The sequence below is a fragment of the Oncorhynchus nerka genome, linkage group LG6 (assembly GCF_034236695.1).
Source record: "Oncorhynchus nerka isolate Pitt River linkage group LG6, Oner_Uvic_2.0, whole genome shotgun sequence".
NCBI classification, from domain to species: domain Eukaryota; kingdom Metazoa; phylum Chordata; class Actinopteri; order Salmoniformes; family Salmonidae; genus Oncorhynchus; species Oncorhynchus nerka.
The window spans coordinates 65,177,191-65,198,412 of record NC_088401.1 but is presented as its reverse complement, the minus strand read 5'-3'; the positions used below and the strand labels follow the sequence as shown (position 1 = coordinate 65,198,412).

Sequence of the window (21,222 nt, the reverse complement as noted above, 5' to 3'; positions counted from 1 at the left end):
TTGATATACCATTTAAAAATATGTGATTTATTATTAGCCTAGTGGTTATAAGTATAGGCATATATCATGTGAGCGCTCCACTGTGTAATGTCAGAGTAGACCACCGTTGTCCCAGTGAACATTCATATGACTACCTCCAAATCAGCTCGTATCTGACACACCAGGGCTGTCCCATTTGTTCGTCCCAAGTCGTTTCCACCGAGATGAATGACTATACTATATTCACGGTCAAACCTCGCCTTGGCGAGAGAGAATATTTCAGAACCATTCCATTGAAAACAGATCATCCATATTTCACACTACTGTAGTCATCTAGCCAGCTGCATTGTTTAATCGCATAGTAAATATTTGCTTCAGTCTTTGTTTCCTTGCTCTCACCAATTTGCTTTGAGCAATGATCAGTAGGATTATGAGCTGGGATCTTATCAATAAATAAACCAATAAAACCCACAACATTGTGAGGGTTCACAAGGAGAGCACGTGTTAAACTGTATTATAATGTTGATAATAATGTTGCATAATCATGTAATGAACACAGTGGGAGAAAGAGCTGGTTTCAAGCGCAAGGCGCATTATGTGTTTATTGTAAAGGACCACAGGAGGAGGCAGGTAGCTGGGTCCAGGGGCAGGCAGAAGGTCATACACAGAGGGTCCAAAAAGGCAACAGTACAGCCTTGGGAAAGTCTAGTAAAGTCGTCCGGGAGATCAGGCAATAGGTTGATAAGAGGAAATCTTATAGGCTAATGTACAGACAGAGAATAGGCAAAAGGCATTGTTAGTGAGGCAGGCAAAAACAATCAAACACGGGAGGATTAAATTAAGGGAAAACAGAGCTCCGAATAGAAGTGTATCATAAAACAAACAATACCCCACAATGATGGGGTGCAAAGAACTGAACTAAATAGTGTGTGATAATGACATACAGGTGTGTGAACAGGTGATCAGAATTCTGGTGATTGGGATCTGGAGAGTGAGTTGCATTCAGGGGATCTATGTGTTTGAGAGTGTGAGTTGGAAGCAGACGTTACAGTAACCCCCCTCCCCCTCACACGGGCGGCTTTTGAGGGCCTAAGTAGCTGAGCATGGGGCCCCCCCCAGGGACATGGAGCTGGGCAGTCAGGACGGTTACGGTGGAAAGCCAGGATCATGGCTGGGTCGAGGATGTCCTGGGCGGGTCATTCTTTGGGTCCGTACCATTCCTAATCCACCAGGTAGTGAATGCGACCACCCAGGCGCTTGGAGTCAAGGAGGGGGTGCGCCAAGGTGCGCCACTGGAGGATGGAGAGGGCTGTACCTCACATGCTTGTGAAGGGACACATGGAAGGATGAGAAGATATGGGAATGGCAGGGAGACGGTAGGTGACAGAATTGATGCGGTGTGTTATTTTGAAGAGACCAATGAACCGGGGACTGAACTTTTGCAGGGGTCACAAAGCCGAATATCCCGGGTAGAGAGCCACACACGTTGCCCAGGGTGGAAGAGTGGAGTAGGTCGGCAACACCATTCAGCGAACCGTTTTTGAGAGAGGGAAACTTTAAGTGGGTGCCCATGTGGGGTCTCCCAAACCTGCTCATTCTGCCGAAACCACTCATCGACGGCAGGCACAGTTCGGGGCACTGTCTCCCAAGGGAACACGGGGGGTTGGTATCAGAGGACACACTGGAAAGGAGTGAGATGGAGTGAGGAATGCACCAGGGGGTTCTGTGCGTATTCGGCCCAGGCTAGATAGCGACTTCACTCGGATGGTATCTGGAGGATACCTGGAGGATACCTCCCCCAGTCGGTGGATACCTCCCCCAGTCGGTGGAGACGAACTGGGGTCCCCAACCCGAAATGATGTCTTCTGGGATCCCATACAGACAAAACACCTATTGGAACATGCACTCGGCCATTTCCATGGCATTAGGTAGATGCGGAAGGGTGATGAGTCTGCATCTTGGAGAACCGGTCCACTACCACTAAAATAATAGTGAAGCCCGAAGAGTCTAGCAGATTAGTGAAGAAATCCATGGCGATGTGGGACCGTGGTCTGTGTGGTATAGGAAAGGCTCGAGCTTACCGGTAGGTAGTTGGCAAGGGCTCTCTGCCCATGCACAGACAGGACAGGAAATAACGTAATCTTGGACATCTGCTGTTACTTATGACCATCAGAACTTGTGTGTCAGTAGCTTTGTGGTCTGGGTGTTCCCGGGATGGCCAGAACTCAGAGAGGTATGGCAACGTAGGTCTTGCTTGCAGGGGTGTCGGGAGGTGCTCGGTCATGTTGTAGGGCCTCTTGGACGGCTGATTGGATATCCCACTGTATGGGTCCTGCGACACAAGACAGTGGCAGGATGGGCTCAGGAGCTGGGTTAGAGGAAGGGGAGTCAAATAGATGGGATAAGGAATCAGCCACATTTTTCTTGCCAGGCAGATAGGTGACAGTGAAGTTGAAACGGGTGATTAAGAGTGCCCAGCGAGCATGTCTGGGGTTGAGACTCTTAGCACGTCTTAAGTACTCCAAATTGCGGTGGTCGGTAAGGACAAGGAATGGGTGATGAGTTCCCTCTTAATTAACCAGTGGCGCCACTCTTCGATAGTCAGCTTAATGGCGAGGAGCTCTCGGTTCTTGACATCATAGTTCCTCTCAGCGGGTGACAGTTTCTTGGAAAAGAATCCACATGGGTGTAATTTGGGAGGTGGCCCTACCCGCTGAGAGAGAACCGCTCCTATGCCGACCTCGGCTGCATCAACCTCCAGAAAAAAGGGAGAGGTAGGATTTGGCTGCCTAAGGATGGGTGCAGAGGTGAAGAGGAGTTTAAAGGTCTCAAATGCAGTAAGGGCTGTGTCGGTCCATTGGATGGTACTGGTTTTTTGACTGGTGAGAGCTGAGAGAGGAGTGGTTGTGCTGCTGCAGTTTCGGATTAACCTTGCGGTAGTAGTTGGAAATCCTAGGAAACGTTGTAGTTCCTTTACAGTGGTAGGTTTGGGCCAGTTAAGCATGGTCGTGACTTTGCCTTATCCATATTAACCCCTCCTGGTGTCAACACAAAACCTAGGAAGGTTACTGTGGTAAAGTGAAAGGCGCTCTTCTCAGCCTTGACATACAGATGGTGGTCCTGTAGTCATTGGAGGACCTGTTACACATGCTGTACATGTTCTGCAATGGGAGTGAGGGTAGATCAAGATATCATCAATGTACACGATGAGGAACTGATTGATCATGTGCTGGAAAACTTCATTCATGAAGGATTGGAATACTGCAAGAGCATTGGTGAGACCGTAGGTAATAACCAGGTATTCGTAATGACGCCTAGCAGTGATGAACGCCGTCTTCCACTCATCCCCACTTCGTATACTGACCAGGTTGTAAGCACTACGTAGGTCGAGTTTGGAGTAGATGGTAGCCTGTCCAACTTGTTCTAGTACGGACGGAATCAGAGGAAGAGGGAATCAATTATTGGTGGTAAGCTCATTGAGAGGTCAGTAATCTATGCAGGGATGGAGACTACCATCCTTTTTTTTTACAAAAAAGAAACTGGATACAGCCGGAGACTTGGATGGACAGATGAATCCATAGCCTCATTCTCTGGAATGCACAAGGTGTAGATCTGACCCTTAGGGGGCGATGACCCAGGAAGGAGGTCAATCGTGCAGTCCTCTGGGCAATGAGGGGGCAGAATGGATGCCTTTTTCTCGCTGAAGACACTCTGGAACTGGGCATATACAGGTGGGATGTGTGTTGGAATGGCAACCTCCGATCCTTCTATAGAGGTGGCTCAACAGGGTAGATTTAACCTCTTGATTCTAACCATCCCGGATCGTGAATACAGCCTCAAGCTCATTACCATAACGCAACGTTAACTATTCATGAAAATCGCAAATGAAATGAAATAAATATGCTAGCTCTCAAGCTTAGCCTTTTGTTAACAACACTGTCATCTCAGATTTTCAAAATAGTTAGATAGCAAATGTTCCATTTTTCCAAAAAGATTATTTGTTTAGGACAAATCGCTCCGTTTTGTTCATCACGTTTAGTTACGAAAAAAACCTGTATCCAGGAGTGTAATTATCCCCGCAGCTCATTAGCATAACACAACGTTAACTATTCATGAAAATCGAAAAGGAAATGAAATAAATATGCTAGCTCTCAAGCTTAGCCTTTTGTTAACAACACTGTCATCTCAGATTTTCAAAATATGCTTTTCAACCATAGCAAAACAAGCATTTGTGTAACAGTATTGATAGCTAGCGTAGCATTTAGCGTTAGCATTGAGCGGGCAACATTTTCACAAAAACAAGAAAAGCATTCAAATAAAATCATTTACCTTTGAAGAACTTCGGATGTTTTCAATGAGGAGACTCTCAGTTAGATAGCAAATGTTCAGTTTGTCCAAAAAGATTCTTTGTGTAGGAGAAATCGCTCCGTTTTGTACATCACGTTTGGCTACCAAAGAAAAACGAAAATTCAGTCATCAAAACGCCAAACTTTTTTCCAAATTAACTCCATAATATCGACTGAAACATGGTAAACGTTGTTTAGAATCAATCCTCAAGGTGTTTTTCATATATCTCTTCGATGATATATCGTTCGTGGAAGTCTCCTCTCTCCCCTGAATCACATGGATGAATGCGTGCAGCTTGGAGATTACGCACCAATTTCGACAAAGGACACCGGGCGGACACCTGGTAAATGTAGTCTCTTATGGCCAATCTTCCAATGATATGCCTACAAATACGTCACAATGCTGCAGACACCTTGGGCAAACGGCAGAAAGCGTAGGCTCGTTCAGGGCACATTCACAGTCATATAAGGAGACAATGGAAAACAGAGCCTCAAAAATTCTGCTCATTTCCTGTTTGAAGTTTCATATTGGTTTCACCTGTAGCATCAGTTCTGTGGCACTCACAGATAATATCTTTGCAGTTTTGGAAAAGTCAGAGTGTTTTCTTTCCAAAGCTGTCAATTATATGCATAGTCGAGCATCTTTTTGTGACAAAATATTGCGCTTAAAACGGGCACGTTTTTTTATCCAATAATGAAATAGCGCCCCCATAGGTTCAAGAGGTTAAGCAGTTCTTAAAACAGGTGGGAGACTGTGACAGCAGTTCCCCTTGCCGCCAGGAGATGGCAGGGTCGTAAAGGCTTAGCCAGGGGTGACCGAGGATTAGGGGTTCTTTAGGCAAAGACAACACCATTAACTGAATGACCTCAGAGTGAACGAGGCCAATCTGAAGGGTGATACTTTTGGTCATGCGAGTCACATGACCAGTTCCGAGAGTTTGTCCATCCAGTGCATTAATCCTAAGGGGAGACTTAACAGGGATTAGTTTGGCTCTTAACTGTTGTGCCAATTGTTCGTAAATGAAATGACCTGCGGCCCCCGAGCCCACTAGTCCCTCAACAAACTGAATGACCCCATCAGCAGAAAGAAGAGCCGGGATACCGAACTGCCTTTTGGTAATATTCAAAAACGTAGAGGTGCTTACCCGGGCGGGAGTGGAGGGGTTGTGGTCACCCCTTCGTGGGGGGCAAAACGGACAGCTATTGAGTAGGTGGTTACTCTCCACAATAGAGGCACAGGTTTTCACGTAACCTCCGATGTCTCTCGGCAGGCGTGAGAGGAGCACGGCCGAGTTGCATGGGCCTGGAAGACTCGCAGGCCATGGTCGACTGTATAGGTCTGCGGTCCACCAGTAGGTTGCCAATGCATATGGACATCCAGATGTATTGGTTGAGGTCCGTTAAATATCCTCTGCAGGCCAGTTCGGTCTGTAACTCCCAATTAAGACCCCTCCGGTAGACTGTAAGGAGAGCTGGTTCACTCCATCCACTGCCAGCAGCCATGGTGCAGAACTCCAGGGCATACTCAGTGGTGGAGTGACGGCCCTGTCATAGCTCACATAACAGGTCCCCGGTGTGACGACCTGAAACGGAATGGTCAAACACCTGATTCAGAGGACAGATCAGCGGCCCATAGGGTTGTGACCCAATCCAGAGCTTTGCCTGTGATTAGGGAGATGACGAAGTCCACCCTGTCTTTGTCAGAGGTGAAGTCAGCGGGCTGATGGTCTATGTACAGGTTACATTACATGATAAATCCTTGACATTTCCCTGGGGAGCCATTGTATTTATTAGGCATGGATATGGGGCAAGATGAACGAGAGGAGGCTGTGGCAACTGATATCGGTGAAGCAGGAATGGACTGGCGAAGGAGGTTCGCAGAGTTCATCAATTAGTTTCTCCTGTCGGGCTAGACGTAGCTGCAGCTCCACTGAATCTGTCGTTTTTGGTGAGGTATTCTATAATGAACGTGATGGGAGACAGAGAGCTGGTTCCAAGCGCAGGGAGTAGCAGGTGTTTATTGTAACTGACCACAGGAGGAGGTTCTGAACTTATGTCAATATTACACGTAAGAAACAGTTACAGAAATCAGGAATGCAGACAGGCTCCATCTATCTGAGATACTGTCCCACACACCACCACCTGTTGTTATGTTGAGCACCTACTAACCAAAAAAAGGATGTTATTATGATATTTGTTCCCCAATGACATGTATTGCTAAACTAAAGGTTTAAGGAAATACAGGTATGCACCACATTACTACAAGACAAACCAGCTCAATCAAGCCTGATGGTATTGTAAGTATAAAAGCAAAGCGTACTTTCATTTAATCAAAAAAATAATGAAAGGTAGCATAATGGTAATGTCTTACTGTGGTGTGTGACGAATCCAATAGTTTACCTTGTATACAGTACAAATCATATTATTGTGGAAGCACCTTCTCTAAGAGTATGAATTAGACTGTTTGAGAAGGTTTGAATCATAACAAACCTTCCTACACAAAGATTGAAGTACAATACCAACATAGCTACTGAAGTAAGTGTTAGAGCATGTGTGGAATAGGCACTGTGGTGCTCATGTGAATTTCTTGCCTTCAGACCATGCCTATTCTCACTTAAAACATATATTTTTTATTTATTTATTTAATGCCATGGGTTTAGGTTCAGCTTTCAGAAGAGCTGAGGGGAGAGTTTGAGTTTAATCATTTTTATAATTATTTCAATAAAAGTAGAATGAGCATCCTGAGCTTCCATGTTTGTTTCCTCAACACGTCACCTGACACTCAACAGACGCAGGAAGACACGGGAATATAGAGCCCAAGTGACAATGTATTTGTGTGTATTAAGGATCCACACTAGTCCAGCAACATTAAGGCAGTTACATCCTATTTAAAATATTACATGGTATTACATTTCATAACACTTTTCACAACACGTTAAGTGTGTTTCCTCAGGCCACTACTCTACTACCACATATCAACAACACAAAATCCATGTGTACGTGTGTAGAGTGTGTGTCTTATCATGTGTATGATTGATGATTGATTGATTGGTACAGCATCCCCTAACCTTTCTATGCAATGGCGATGCAACTGGCCCTCCAATCAAATCATTGTTCAGTTGGAAAGCTCAAAGCTTGTTGGTGTATGTGTAGCATGTTTAATTGGGCAGAATAGCGAGCCGGTATTTTGACGTGGTTTTATAAGCCCGCATCTTTTTCCCATTTCTTATCCCCGTAATGATGTGTCTTTTCTTCATTTTCTGGTTGACCAATCCCGGTAATCATTGCATCTCATCACGAGAATGTCCTTTCCCTCTCTCTGTAGCGGCACTCGCCATTACAGTAAATTAAACAGGCTCATCACAATAAAGTCAGGCATAAACATTATGCTTTTGTGTCGCCGGCTATTATTGCCTTGTTTTTCCCCCTCGCAGATGAAACTATACACAAGGGGATTGTGACAGGGGGATTATGACAGGATTATGACAGGGGGATTATGACGAGGAGATTATAACAGGTGTTGCTTCATATCGTGTAGTCATGTGTGGCGTCTAGAGACAAGTGGAGAAAAGTGTCTGTATTACTGAGTTAACACTGATTTAAAGAAGATGTCAGAAATGCATCAGAGCTCTGTGCCATTTAGATGCAATTCAATTCTGATTGAATCAAGTCCATTTTCATGCTACCACTTATCATGATACAATGTGAAGGCAGGCGTTGCCGGGAAAGATCCAGCAGTCTATTGTCATATGCTGATGACTCTATGTTATTCTATGGTAGCCCTAGAGACAGCAGACAATCTGATATATGGTAGCCCTAGAGACGACAGACAATCTGATATATGGTAGCCCTAGAGACGCCAGACAATCTGATATATGGTAGCCCTAGAGACGGCAGACAATCTGATATGCTTTCCTGGGGTTTCAGACTTATACCGGCAGAACTACTTTGTCGAACAGAGAATGGCACACAGAAAGACAATTAACAGATATGTCTGCTTTGTTGAAATAGGCTTTCTCTGGTCGTCAAATTGAAAAGACCCTGAATTCCACACAGTGGAGGATAGTCAATGGCGCTGAAGGGAGTGGCTCTTCACTTGGCTGAACAGATTAAGAGAGTGACAGGGACCTATGACTGACTAATTCTGCCGGGGCAGCCTCCGTAGAGACACCTGATGCATTCCAAATCACACCCTATTCGCTATATAGTGCATTACTATAGGCCCTGGTCAAAGGTAGTGCACTGTACAGAATAAGGAATAGGGTGGGATTTGGGGTGCAACTGCTGCTTTGCCCTCTGACATGTCGCTTGACTCTCCTGCTGGAGACATCCCTCTATGAAGTATTGTTTAGTTAGGAAGAACCCCTCGTTCTTTACTCACAGTCTCTTCTAAAAGGTTTGTGTTGTAGGTGCCGAGCTGTCTTTAAACTGTGATTTACTAGAAAATTAAAGAAGATAAAGAGGATGGAAAGCACCTTTGCACACTCATTACATTCTAACTTCTCTTAGTTGTTAAGAGCTTAGATTTTTCTTCAAGAGACCATAGAAACGGGTTGAAAAATGATATCGCCCTGGCGCTTAGCTGTTCCACATCACAGATGAAATAATGATAATTATTATTCCTTCTCTCTTTTTTCCCTCAAAGGGAATCACAGGGATCTGGTTCGCCAAACACCAGCGGTGTTACATCAAGACCCAGACCACAGAGCTTCCCAGAGTGACAGAGGTGGTGACAGTGGACACAGAGCTACTGGTATAGAATGACTATCTGCATCTCTCTGACTCACTCAGTGTGTGTGTGTGTGTGTGTGTGTGTGTGTGTGTGTGTGTGTGTGTGTGTGTGTGTGTGTGTGTGTGTGTGTGTGTGTGTGTGTGTGTGTCTGTCTGTCTGTCTGTCTGTCTGTGTGTGTGTGTGTGTGTGTGTGTGTGTGTGTGTGTGTGTGTGTGTGTGTGTGTGTGTGTGTGTGTGTGTGTGTGTGTGTGTGTGTGTGTGTGTGTGTGTGTGTGTGTGTGTGTGTGTGTGTGTGTGTGTGTGTGTGTGTGTGTGTGTGTGTGTGTGTGTGTGTGTGTGTGTGTGTGTGTGTGTGTGTGTGTGTGTGTGTGTGTGTGTGTGTGTGTGTGTGTGTGTGTGTGTGTGTGTGTGTGTGTGTGTGTGTGTGTGTGTGTGTGTGTGTGTGTGTGTGTGTGTGTGTGTGTGTGTGTGTGTGTGTGTGTGTGTGTGTGTGTGTGTGTGTGTGTGTGTGTGTGTGTGTGTGTGTGTGTGTGTGTGTGTGTGTGTGTGTGTGTGTGTGTGTGTGTGTGTGTGTGTGTGTGTGTGTGTGTGTGTGTGTGTGTGTGTGTGTGTGTGTGTGTGTGTGTGTGTGTGTGTGTGTGTGTGTGTGTGTGTGTGTGTGTGTGTGTGTGTGTGTGTGTGTGTGTGTGTGTGTGTGTGTGTGTGTGTGTGTGTGTGTGTGTGTGTGTGTGTGTGTGTGTGTGTGTGTGTGTGTGTGTGTGTGTGTGTGTGTGTGTGTGTGTGTGTGTGTGTGTGTGTGTGTGTGTGTGTGTGTGTGTGTGTGTGTGTGTGTGTGTGTGTGTGTGTGTGTGTGTGTGTGTGTGTGTGTGTGTGTGTGTGTGTGTGTGTGTGTGTGTGTGTGTGTGTGTGTGTGTGTGTGTGTGTGTGTGTGTGTGTGTGTGTGTGTGTGTGTGTGTGTGTGTGTGTGTGTGTGTGTGTGTGTGTGTGTGTGTGTGTGTGTGTGTGTGTGTGTGTGTGTGTGTGTGTGTGTGTGTGTGTGTGTGTGTGTGTGTGTGTGTGTGTGTGTGTGTGTGTGTGTGTGTGTGTGTGTGTGTGTGTGTGTGTGTGTGTGTGTGTGTGTGTGTGTGTGTGTGTGTGTGTGTGTGTGTGTGTGTGTGTGTGTGTGTGTGTGTGTGTGTGTGTGTGTGTGTGTGTGTGTGTGTGTGTGTGTGTGTGTGTGTGTGTGTGTGTGTGTGTGTGTGTGTGTGTGTGTGTGTGTGTGTGTGTGTGTGTGTGTGTGTGTGTGTGTGTGTGTGTGTGTGTGTGTGTGTGTGTGTGTGTGTGTGTGTGTGTGTGTGTGTGTGTGTGTGTGTGTGTGTGTGTGTGTGTGTGTGTGTGTGTGTGTGTGTGTGTGTGTGTGTGTGTGTGTGTGTGTGTGTGTGTGTGTGTGTGTGTGTGTGTGTGTGTGTGTGTGTGTGTGTGTGTGTGTGTGTGTGTGTCTGTCTGTCTGTCTGTCTGTCTGTCTGTCTGTCTGTCTGTCTGTCTGTCTGTCTGTCTGTCTGTCTGTCTGTCTGTCTGTCTGTCTGTCTGTCTGTCTGTCTGTCTGTCTGTCTGTCTGTCTGTCTGTCTGTCTGTCTGTCTGTCTGTCTGTCTGTCTGTCTGTCTGTCTGTCTGTCTGTCTGTCTGTCTGTCTGTCTGTCTGTCTGTCTGTCTGTCTGTCTGTCTGTCTGTCTGTCTGTCTGTCTGTCTGTCTGTCTGTCTGTCTGTCTGTCTGTCTGTCTGTCTGTCTGTCTGTCTGTCTGTCTGTGTGTTACCACAGGGAACGATCATGCATTTTGCAAGGGTAGTAGGAATAAACAGAGAAGAGTAGTCGGAGAGCAGAGCACAAACACTCACCCTGAACATCCAATCTTCTCTGCCCTCCACCGCTGAAAAAGAAACTCAGTCTCCAGTGCTCATGAAACAGTCTGAAAGCTGCCCACATATCAAATGGTGTTTGCTGCCAATCTTGAACTAATATAAATATTTAATTGTACTCTTGAAAGGCTTGACCCAAATAGCCTAAAGGGGGAAGTGTAAGAGAGAAAGAGGGGTCTGAGGAAGAGATATAGCATTCATCTCACTTCTCCCGGGCCAATAGCCTTATGTGAAGTTTGGCGAGAATGATGGGCGAAATTCTATCAATCAAAATATCTAATTTCTTGGTGCCACAGTACAATTCACAGTGCAAAAAAGTGTTTGTGTTTTTTTAAAGAATCCCTTACTCAATATATTCAGCCTCTACCATTCTCCACTCTCAATATTTTCAGTCTCTACCGTTCTCCACTCTTAATATTTTTTGCCTCTAGCATTCTTCACTCTAAATATTTTGAGTCTTTACCATTATACTGTAGATTCTCAATAGTTTCAGCCTCTACCATTCTCCACTCGCAATATTTTTTGCCTCTACCATTCTCCACTCTTAATATTTTTTGCCTTTACCATTCTAGACTCTCAATATTTTCAACCACTAGCCTTCTCCACTCTCAATACTTTCCGCCTCTACCATCCTCCACTTTCATTTCCATTTTACACATGGCTCCAACAGATCTGGGAAATATCATAACGCTCTTCCCTGGTGCATCATTTAAAAAATACACTATATTATGTTGGTACATTGTCATGCCAAGTAAGTCACAGATATCCCTTTCTGACTTTAAGAACACAAGCTGTTTAGACAAAGAACCAGACTGCATCCCCTTCTCCCTCATCTTTATAATGTCTGGCCCATGTTTCCAGATACTAATTGCCCAGCCTGCACCATATGTTCCTGCCATTTTGCAGCGGGTGGAAAAAGTTGCCAATTGTCATACTTGAGTAAAAGTAAAGATACCTTAATAGAATATTACTCAAGTAAAAGTGAAAGCCATCCAGTAAATACTACTTGAGTAAAAGTCTAAAAGCATTTGGTTTTAAATAAATATAAAGTAAAACCATAAATCATTTAAAATTCCCTATATTAAGCAAACTAGACGGCACAATTGTCTTGTTTTTATTTTATTTGCAGATAGCCAGGGGCACACTCCAACACTCAGACATAATTGACAAAAGGAGAATGTGTGTTTTGTGAGTCTGCCAGATCTGAGTCAGTAAGGATGAACAGGGATGTTCTCTTGATACAGTAAGTGTGTGTTTTGTGAGTCTGCCAGATCTGAGTCAGTAAGGATGAACAGGGATGTTCTCTTGATACAGTAAGTGTGTGTTTTGTGAGTCTGCCAGATCTGAGTCAGTAAGGATGAACAGGGATGTTCTCTTGATACAGTAAGTGTGTGTTTTGTGAGTCTGCCAGATCTGAGTCAGTAAGGATGAACAGGGATGTTCTCTTGATACAGTAAGTGTGTGTTTTGTGAGTCTGCCAGATCTGAGTCAGTAAGGATGAACAGGGATGTTCTCTTGATACAGTAAGTGTGTGTATTGTGAGTCTGCCAGATCTGAGTCAGTAAGGATGAACAGGGATGTTCTCTTGATACAGTAAGTGTGTGTTTTGTGAGTCTGCCAGATCTGAGTCAGTAAGGATGAACAGGGATGTTCTCTTGATACAGTAAGTGTGTGTATTGTGAGTCTGCCAGATCTGAGTCAGTAAGGATGAACAGGGATGTTCTCTTGATACAGTAAGTGTGTGTATTGGACCATTTTCCTGTATTGGACCATTTTCCTGTATTGGACCATTTTCAAAATGTAACGAATACTTTTGGGTGTCATGTATGGAGTAAAATGTATGGAGTAAAAAGTATATTATTTTCTTTAGGAATGTATAGAAGTAAAAGTTGTCAAAATTATAGATATTAAAGTCAAGTACAGATACCCCCAAATACGACTTAAGTAGTACTTTCAAGTATTTTTACTTACGTACTTTACACCACTGCCATTTTGGTCTTATTTTGTCCACTGTCAAACCTAATTAGACTTCTCTGTTAAACCTTAATTCACAGCTGTGGAATCAATCAGATAGGTGCCTTGTCTTTGGTGAGGAGGAGGCAGGGGAGACAATTGGAGGATGTGCTCCAGAGGACAGGGAAAGACACAAGGCTGCATTGATGCACAAGCACACATGTGCATGTACAAAAGGTTAGCTCATAATCATACTGGATTAGTGAAAACCAAGTCCCACAATATGCACACTGGTCCATAGCCTTTTAACTGAGGAATGTCAAGTTATGACACCCTAAAGTACAATGTGTAGTGCAGTGCATTTGTTAATAAAAAACATTTATTAATGTATTTGTTAACTATCAATGCATTGTAATTATTAAGTTATTATAAATGTTGTCAATGTATCTATTGATCCTTTACTCATGTTTGTTTTGTAACGGCGTTCGTCTGTTGAAGGAGAGGACCGAAATGCAGCGTGGTGGTTACTCATGTTCTTTAATGAAATAGAACGATACATGAAATAACTAAATAAATATACAAAACAACAAACGGAACGTGAAAACCTATACAGCCTGTCTGGTGCTAACTAACACAAAGACAGGAACAATCACCCACGAAATACACAGTGAAACCCCGGCTACCTAAATATGGTTCCCAATCAGAGACAACGAGAATCACCTGACTCTGATTGAGAACCGCCTCAGGCAGCCAAACCTATGCTACACCCCTACTCAGCCGCAATCCCAATGCCTACAAAACCCCAATACGAAATACAACATTTAAACCCATGTCACACCCTGGCCTGACCAAATATATAACGACAACACAAAATACTATGACCAAGGCATGACATGTTTATTTTGTTTTGTAAAGTATTACCGGTATTGTATAACAAACAGTGGTACTGAACTACATTATTGGGATAGCATATCAAGGACTTGAAGACCTCTCTGACCTTTGACCTTTTGTAGGCTTCCTCTACATTAGAAAGTAGAACGTGATCTACTGTCCATCAGAATCCACCCACCCGTGGCCTGGGAGGCCTCTGTCTCACAGACAAGTCTCCCTTCAGGTTCTGACTGTGGTACTACCTTGTGAACCACAGAGGGGTTGAAGAGAAAACAGTAATGGTTTTGCTGCTGCTCCAAGCCTGCGGGCTATGTGAACGTGGGCTCAGCGCGGGGTGTCTGGAGCCTCAGATTCTCAGAGGCCAGGTGAAAACAATGCAGCTGGTGGAGAAACTGCGAGCAGCTGATAAGGAAATAAAGCACTCGGGGAGTAGAACCAGGTGACAAACATGAATTGTTTGCCACCAGTATTTTCCGCCATTTTCAATGTGTTCCTCGTGTGAAATGATGGGAGGCTGTAATCCCTGAGCCTCCCTCCAGTTTCCTCCAATGTTGAAGCGATGGAATTGCTGTTGTCCTCCTTCTTCAGACAGTAGAACAGTGTCATTGGATCCCTTCTTGCTCTTCGGGGGAACCACTTAATATGTACGGCCACAACCAGCCTAGCTGGCAAGCCAGAACCTCCCACTCAGATAAAAACCACAAACAAATGCCATACCATGCATGCAAAACAACACATTCTTGGAATGATATGTACTCTAGGTAAATGTCATATTACTAAAACAAAAAGCTGTATGTCATTTTGAACATACAAATAATGAACATTATGAAAAGTGTGCAATGTCTGTTCAGTATGGGAGACAGCCAGATGGGAAGTAATGTCACATACAGTCTTATGATATCATGAGAAAATGTTCATTGATCTATGACAAACAAGTATGTGTCACAAAACAAATGTTGCACCTTTAGGACATTATAGCAAGACAGGGCAAGTATATGTTCTTTACAGTATGACACTGATTGTGTGTGGAATGTACTTACATAGGCTCAAAGTTACAATATACAAATACATTATATTAGTCTGACACCCAATACAAAAAGTCTTTACTTTGTCCAATATTATATAGATACAAAGCAGCTTAAATTGGGACATAACTGCATGATAAAAAAATGTAGCTCTAAAATCATAAGTTGACTTTGTAGTGGTCAAATAGCCTTTTTCAATCCCTATTCCACACTAGCCATGATCAATTTAGCCTTCCGGATTGTGGTTGTCTTCCTTATTGGTCTTGTTTCTCAACTGGTCAGTCTGTGTCCTGACCTCCACTTACTCATTTCAGGGAGGTTTGCTTAGTTGCTTGGCTTCAGTGGTTCTGAGGTCCAATTAGGCAGGTCTGTTTGTGTTTCCTGGCCTTCATTTTAATGTCTGTAGTTCAGGGGGAGTGAGCCCCCTAGTCCTCCTTTGAGTCATCATTAGCTTAGCCCGATATGGACCAGGCTAAACATTTGCTGAAAAGAGTGAGAGCAAACTGTGTCAAAGGCTTGGTGGCTTGGCAGCTTAGCTAAGCACTGACACAGGCAGCTAGCGCTTGAGTAGCCACGCTGCTACGCATTCTTTCATCTGGCCAGAACGAGGTGCGAGTTTGTCTCCACAGGGTTACTGGCATCATGTCACTTCACAAACAGTTAGAGCGAGACAGCAGCATGGGCAGTAAATTCAAATAAAGCAAGAATCGGCAAGGTGTGAGGAAGAAAGGGAGGGAGAGTCGAGAGTGCACAACCTAATATAAATGATACCAGTGGCTCCAACCATAGCCCGGGGATCCTTCATCAAGCTCAACTAATGTGCAATTAAGCTTCAAACCGGGAGAGAATCACCTTGTAAAAACATTTGTCAAGTAAACTGTTTTGCTGTTCTCTCCAGCCGCTAATTAACGAGGCACTGGGAAGAGGGGTTTGTTTGCCGACGTATTTACATATACATAAAGAAACAAATATCAGGCATCGCCAAAAGCCCCTTTCATACATCTCTATTAGATAGCAGTGACATGCATTCCCTATCATTAAGCAATAATAGTTTACTTTACAGCTCATGAACTACAGTATGAACAAATGAAGCACGTCGCTGAGCTGAATGCAGTAGGAGGGGATGGGGGAGGACGCTATGCTTATTATTGTGGCTGCTGTATTTTAATGATATTGCGGCCTTTCACCGCACAATAAAGTATAAAGCACTAGAAAGTCATTTCAAAGTCAAATTTATGCCGTCGTTGGATTATCGTCGGGCAGAAAGGACTGCCTGGAGGCCTGATAGGAAGAAACAGAGAATGAGCAGGAGGCTAGGAAGCAGGAAGTGGCGGTGCTCCCAGTGGACAATAAAGGGTGATGAATAAAAGGACATGGCCAGGGCTTGTGTGCTGTGGCTCTGGGGAGAGAAGGCTGAGAATGCAGAGGGTACAGAACTGTGTGTGTGTGTGTGTGTGTGTGTGTGTGTGTGTGTGTGTGTGTGTGTGTGTGTGTGTGTGTGTGTGTGTGTGTGTGTGTGTGTGTGTGTGTGTGTGTTCTTGGGCTCTGACAGGTGTGTGGAGGAAGGTGTGTGTGCGTGCGTGCCTGCGGCCATGTAAGGCTGGGTGTGTTTGATACTCACTGTATGTGTGTGTGTGTGTGTGTGTGTGTGTGTGTGTGTGTGTGTGTGTGTGTGTGTGTGTGTGTGTGTGTGTGTGTGTGTGTGTGTGTGTGTGTGTGTGTGTGTGTGTGTGTGTGTGTGTGTGTGTGTGTGTGTGTGTGTGTGTGTGTGTGTACTTGTTTTCCTACCTTATCAGGACTCCAATGTCCTAACAATTCACCCGAATGTCCTGACAAGGTAGGAAAGCAATAACTTTTTTGAAAAGGCAGGACTGCATGTCCTGAATTTGTTCAAATGGTATTTTAAGCTTAAGGTTTGTTTTTAATTTGACATTTATTTAACTAGGCAAGTCAGTTAAGAACAACTTCTTATTTACAATGACAGCCTACCAAGGCCAAACCCAGGCTGGGCCAATTGTGCGCCGACCTATGGGACTCCCAATCACAGCCGGATGTGATACAGCCTGGATTCAACGATTTTTAATGGTCAAAAGTTTTTACTCCCCAAAGATTTCACGAAAATGAAGATGTTTGTGCATGTGTGCGTGTGTGCGTGCGTGTGTTTGCTTTCCCTGACAGGTGGTTGAGACAGAGGGCATAGACATGCAGGTGATGGAGGACTCCCAGGTGTGGGTGCCTGCCGAGGAGCCCATCGCTAATCCAGCCTTCCTCCTCAACTCCAAGATCTGGGAGATATGCCAGGAGCTGCCCATCCACTGGATCCATCCCTCCCCCATGAGAGGTACAGGGCACCGGGGCCTCTCCACCCCTCTCCACCCCCTCCTTCACATCACCTCAAACAGGAAAAACAGACATTTCTGCTGTGATCCAGTAAAGTACATCAACAGCTGTTCTCTGTACTTCCTCCTTTTGGTGCAGATGCTGAGTTCCACGAGGTGGAGGATGAGGAGGACATACCTGATGCTGAGGTCAGAGGTAACCGCGTCGCTCGTGACGTCCTGGACCAGGTTCCTGTCAACGACTACGTATGTACTGTACTGGGGCTGCATGTGAAATGGCATCCTATTCCCTATGTAGTGCACTAGGGCCAAAGTATTGCAGTACATAGGGCCTACCCAGCAACCCGGAAACATTTCCAGAACATTAGCTAAGATTCCCATTAAATTAGGGTTTTATTTAAAAAAATAAAATAAATGAAAGATCCTTGGAATGTTCTCCTAACATTCATTTAAATGTTGTGCATAACATCTGTAACAACCATTACAGAACCTTCCCCAAAGTTCTCATTAAGTTCCCAGGTAATGTAATAACACAATGTACCAGTAACGTTTTCCCAGCAAACGTTTTCCCAGCAAACCAAAATTGGTTCTGTGAAAGTTCCCAAAACATTTGTTAGGTCGCGGCAATTATTCTCATAACACAAAAACGTTCCATTCTTGGTGATGGAATGGAATGATATGATGATATTTTTTTTTTATTTTTTTATTTCAACTTTATTTAACCAGGTAGGCAAGTTGAGAACAAGTTCTCATTTACAATTGCGACCTGGCCAAGATAAAGCAAAGCAGTTCGACACATACAACGACACAGAGTTACACATGGAGTAAAACAAACATACAGTCAATAATACAGTAGAAACAAGTCTATATACGATGTGAGCAAATGAGGTGAGATAAGGGAGGTAAAGGCAAAAAAAATGCCATGGTGGCAAAGTAAATACAATATAGCAAGTAAAACACTGGAATGGTAGATTTGCAATGGAAGAATGTGCAAAGTACAAATAAAAATAATGGGGTGCAAAGGAGCAAAATAAATAAATAAATACAATAAATTAAATACAGTAGGGAAAGAGGTAGTTGTTTGGGCTAAATTATAGGTGGGCTATGTACAGGTGCAGTAATCTGTCAGCTGCTCTGACAGCTGGTGCTTAAAGCTAGTGAGGGAGATAAGTGTTTCCAGTTTCAGAGATTTTTGTAGTTCGTTCCAGTCATTGGCAGCAGAGAACTGGAAGGAGAGGCGGCCAAAGAAAGAATTGGTTTTGGGGGTGACCAGAGAGATATACCTGCTGGAGCGCGTGCTACAGGTGGGTGATGCTATGGTGATCAGCGAGCTGAGATAAGGGGGGACTTTACCTAGCAGGGTCTTGTAGATGACATGGAGCCAGTGGGTTTGGCGACGAGTATGAAGCGAGGGCCAGCCAACGAGAGCGTACAGGTCGCAATGGTGGGTAGTATATGGGGCTTTGGTGACAAAACGGATGGCACTGTGATAGACTGCATCCAATTTGTTGAGTAGGGTATTGGAGGATATTTTGTAAATGACATCGCCGAAGTCAAGGATTGGTAGGATGGTCAGTTTTACAAGGGTATGTTTGGCAGCATGAGTGAAGGTTGCTTTGTTGCGAAATAGGAAGCCAATTCTAGATTTAACTTTGGATTGGAGATGTTTGATGTGGGTCTGGAAGGAGAGTTTACAGTCTAACCAGACACCTAGGTATTTGTAGTTGTCCACGTATTCTAAGTCAGAGCCGTCCAGAGTAGTGATGTTGGACAGACGGGCAGGTGCAAGCAGCGATTGGTTGAAGAGCATGCATTTAGTTTTACTTGTATTTAAGAGCAATTGGAGGCCACGGAAGGAGAGTTGTATGGCATTGAAGCTTGCCTGGAGGGTTGTTAACACAGTGTCCAAAGAAGGGCCGGAATTATACAGAATGGTGTCGTCTGCGTAGAGGTGGATCAGAGACTCACCAGCAGCAAGAGCGACATCATTGATGTATACAGAGAAGAGAGTCGGTCCAAGAATTGAACCCTGTGGCACCCCCATAGAAACTGCCAGAGGGCCGGACAACAGACCCTCTGATTTGACACACTGAACTCTATCAGAGAAGTAGTTGGTGAACCAGGCGAGGCAATCATTTGAGAAACCAAGGCTGTCGAGTCTGCCGATGAGGATGTGGTGATTGACAGAGTCGAAAGCCTTGGCCAGATCAATGAATACGGCTGCACAGTATTGTTTCTTATGATGACGATATTCGCCCATTATTCTTTAAAAAAAATCTTCAAGCTCAGATAAGTTCATTGTTGATCTTTGCTAGATAGACATTTTCAAGTCTTGCCCTAGATTTTCAAGCCGATTTACGTCAAACCTGTAACTAGGCTACTCAAGAACATTCAATGGCGTCTTGGAAAGCAACTCCAGTGTGGATTTGGCCTTGTGTTTTAGGTTATTAGCCTGCTGAAAGGTGAATTTGTCTCCAAGTGTATGTTGGAGTAACTACAATGTTGTTGACCCATACTCAGTTTTCTCCTATCACAACCATTAAATGCTGTAACTGTTTGAAAATCTCCATTGGCCTCATGGTGAAATCCTGAGCAGTTTCCTTCCTCACCGGAAACTGAGTTAGGAAGGACGCCTGTATCTTTGTAGTGACTGGGTGTATTGATACTAGAGGTCGACCGATTATGATTTTTCAAAGCCGATACCGATACCGATTATTGGAGGACCCCAAAAAAAGCTGATACAGATTAATCGACTGATTTATTTATTTGTAATAATGACAATTAACAACAATACTGAATGAACACTTATTTTAACTTAATATCATACATCAATAAAATCAATTTAGCCTCAAATAAATTATGAAACGTGTTCAATTTGGTTTAAATAATGCAAAAACAAAGTGTTGGAGAAGAAAGTAAAAGTACAATATGTGCCATGTAAGAAAGCTAACGTTTAAGTTCCTTGCTCAGAACATGAGAACATATGAAAGCTGGTGGTTCCTTTTAACTTCTTGCGTCGAGCAATCCCGTATCCGGGAGCGTAATCATAGCCTCAAGCTCATTACCATAACGCAACGTTAACTATTCATGAAAATCGCAAATGAAATGAAATAAATATATTGGCTCACAAGCTTAGCCTTTTATTAACAACACTGTCATCTCAGATTTTCAAAATATGCTTTTCAACCATAGCTACACAAGCATTTGAGTAAGAGTATTGATAGCTAGCATAGCATTAAGCCTAGCATTCAGCAGGCAACATTTTCACAAAAACAAGAAAAGCATTCAAGTAAAATCATTTACCTTTGAAGAACTTCGGATGTTTTCAATGAGGAGAGTCTCAGTTAGATAGCAAATGTTCAGTTTTTGTTCAGGAGAATTCGCTCCGTTTTGTTCATCACGTTTGGCTAAGAAAAAACCCAGAAATTTCAGTCATTACAACGCCAAACTTTTTTCCAAATTAACTCCATAATATCGACAGAAACATGGCAAACGTTGTTTAGAATCAATCCTCAAGGTGTTTTTCACATATCTATTCGATGACAAATCATTTGTGGCAGTTGGGTTTCTCCTCTGAAGTAAATGGAAAAATGCACGCAGCTGGAGATTACGCAATAATTTCGACGGAGGTCACCTCCGTCGAAATTAGGTTGTAGGTATTATTAGAATTATAGGACTATTTCTCTCTATACCATTGGATGTTCTTATAGGCACTTTAGTATTGCCAGTGTAACAGTATAGCTTCGGTCCCTCTCCTCGCCCATACCTGGGCTCGAACCAGGAACTTCATCGACAACAGCCACCCTCGAAGCATCGTTACCCATCGCTTCACAAAAGCCGTGGCCCTTGCAGCACAACGGGAACAACTACTTCAAGGTCTCAGAGCGAGTGACGTCACCGATTGAACCGCTGTTAGCGCGCACCCTGTTAACTAGCTAGCCATTTCACATCGGTTACACCAGCCTAATCTCGGGAGTTGATAGGCTTGAAGTCAGAAACAGCTCAATGCTTGAAGCACAGCAAAGAGCTGCTGGCAAACGCACAAAAGTGCTGTTTGAATG

The 21,222-nt window shown here is 44.0% G+C and overlaps 1 protein-coding gene across 1 annotated transcript in view; it reads left to right on the top strand.

Annotated features, from left to right (window-relative positions):
* tnmd (tenomodulin) overlaps positions 1-21,222 on the top strand; it is a 93,747-nt gene that overhangs the window by 62,364 nt on the left and 10,161 nt on the right. Inside the window, exons 4-6 of the mRNA XM_065019810.1 lie at positions 8,971-9,078; positions 17,001-17,163; positions 17,301-17,407. Coding sequence (XP_064875882.1) covers positions 8,971-9,078; positions 17,001-17,163; positions 17,301-17,407 — 378 coding nt within the window. The remainder of the gene's footprint in view (positions 1-8,970; positions 9,079-17,000; positions 17,164-17,300; positions 17,408-21,222) is intronic.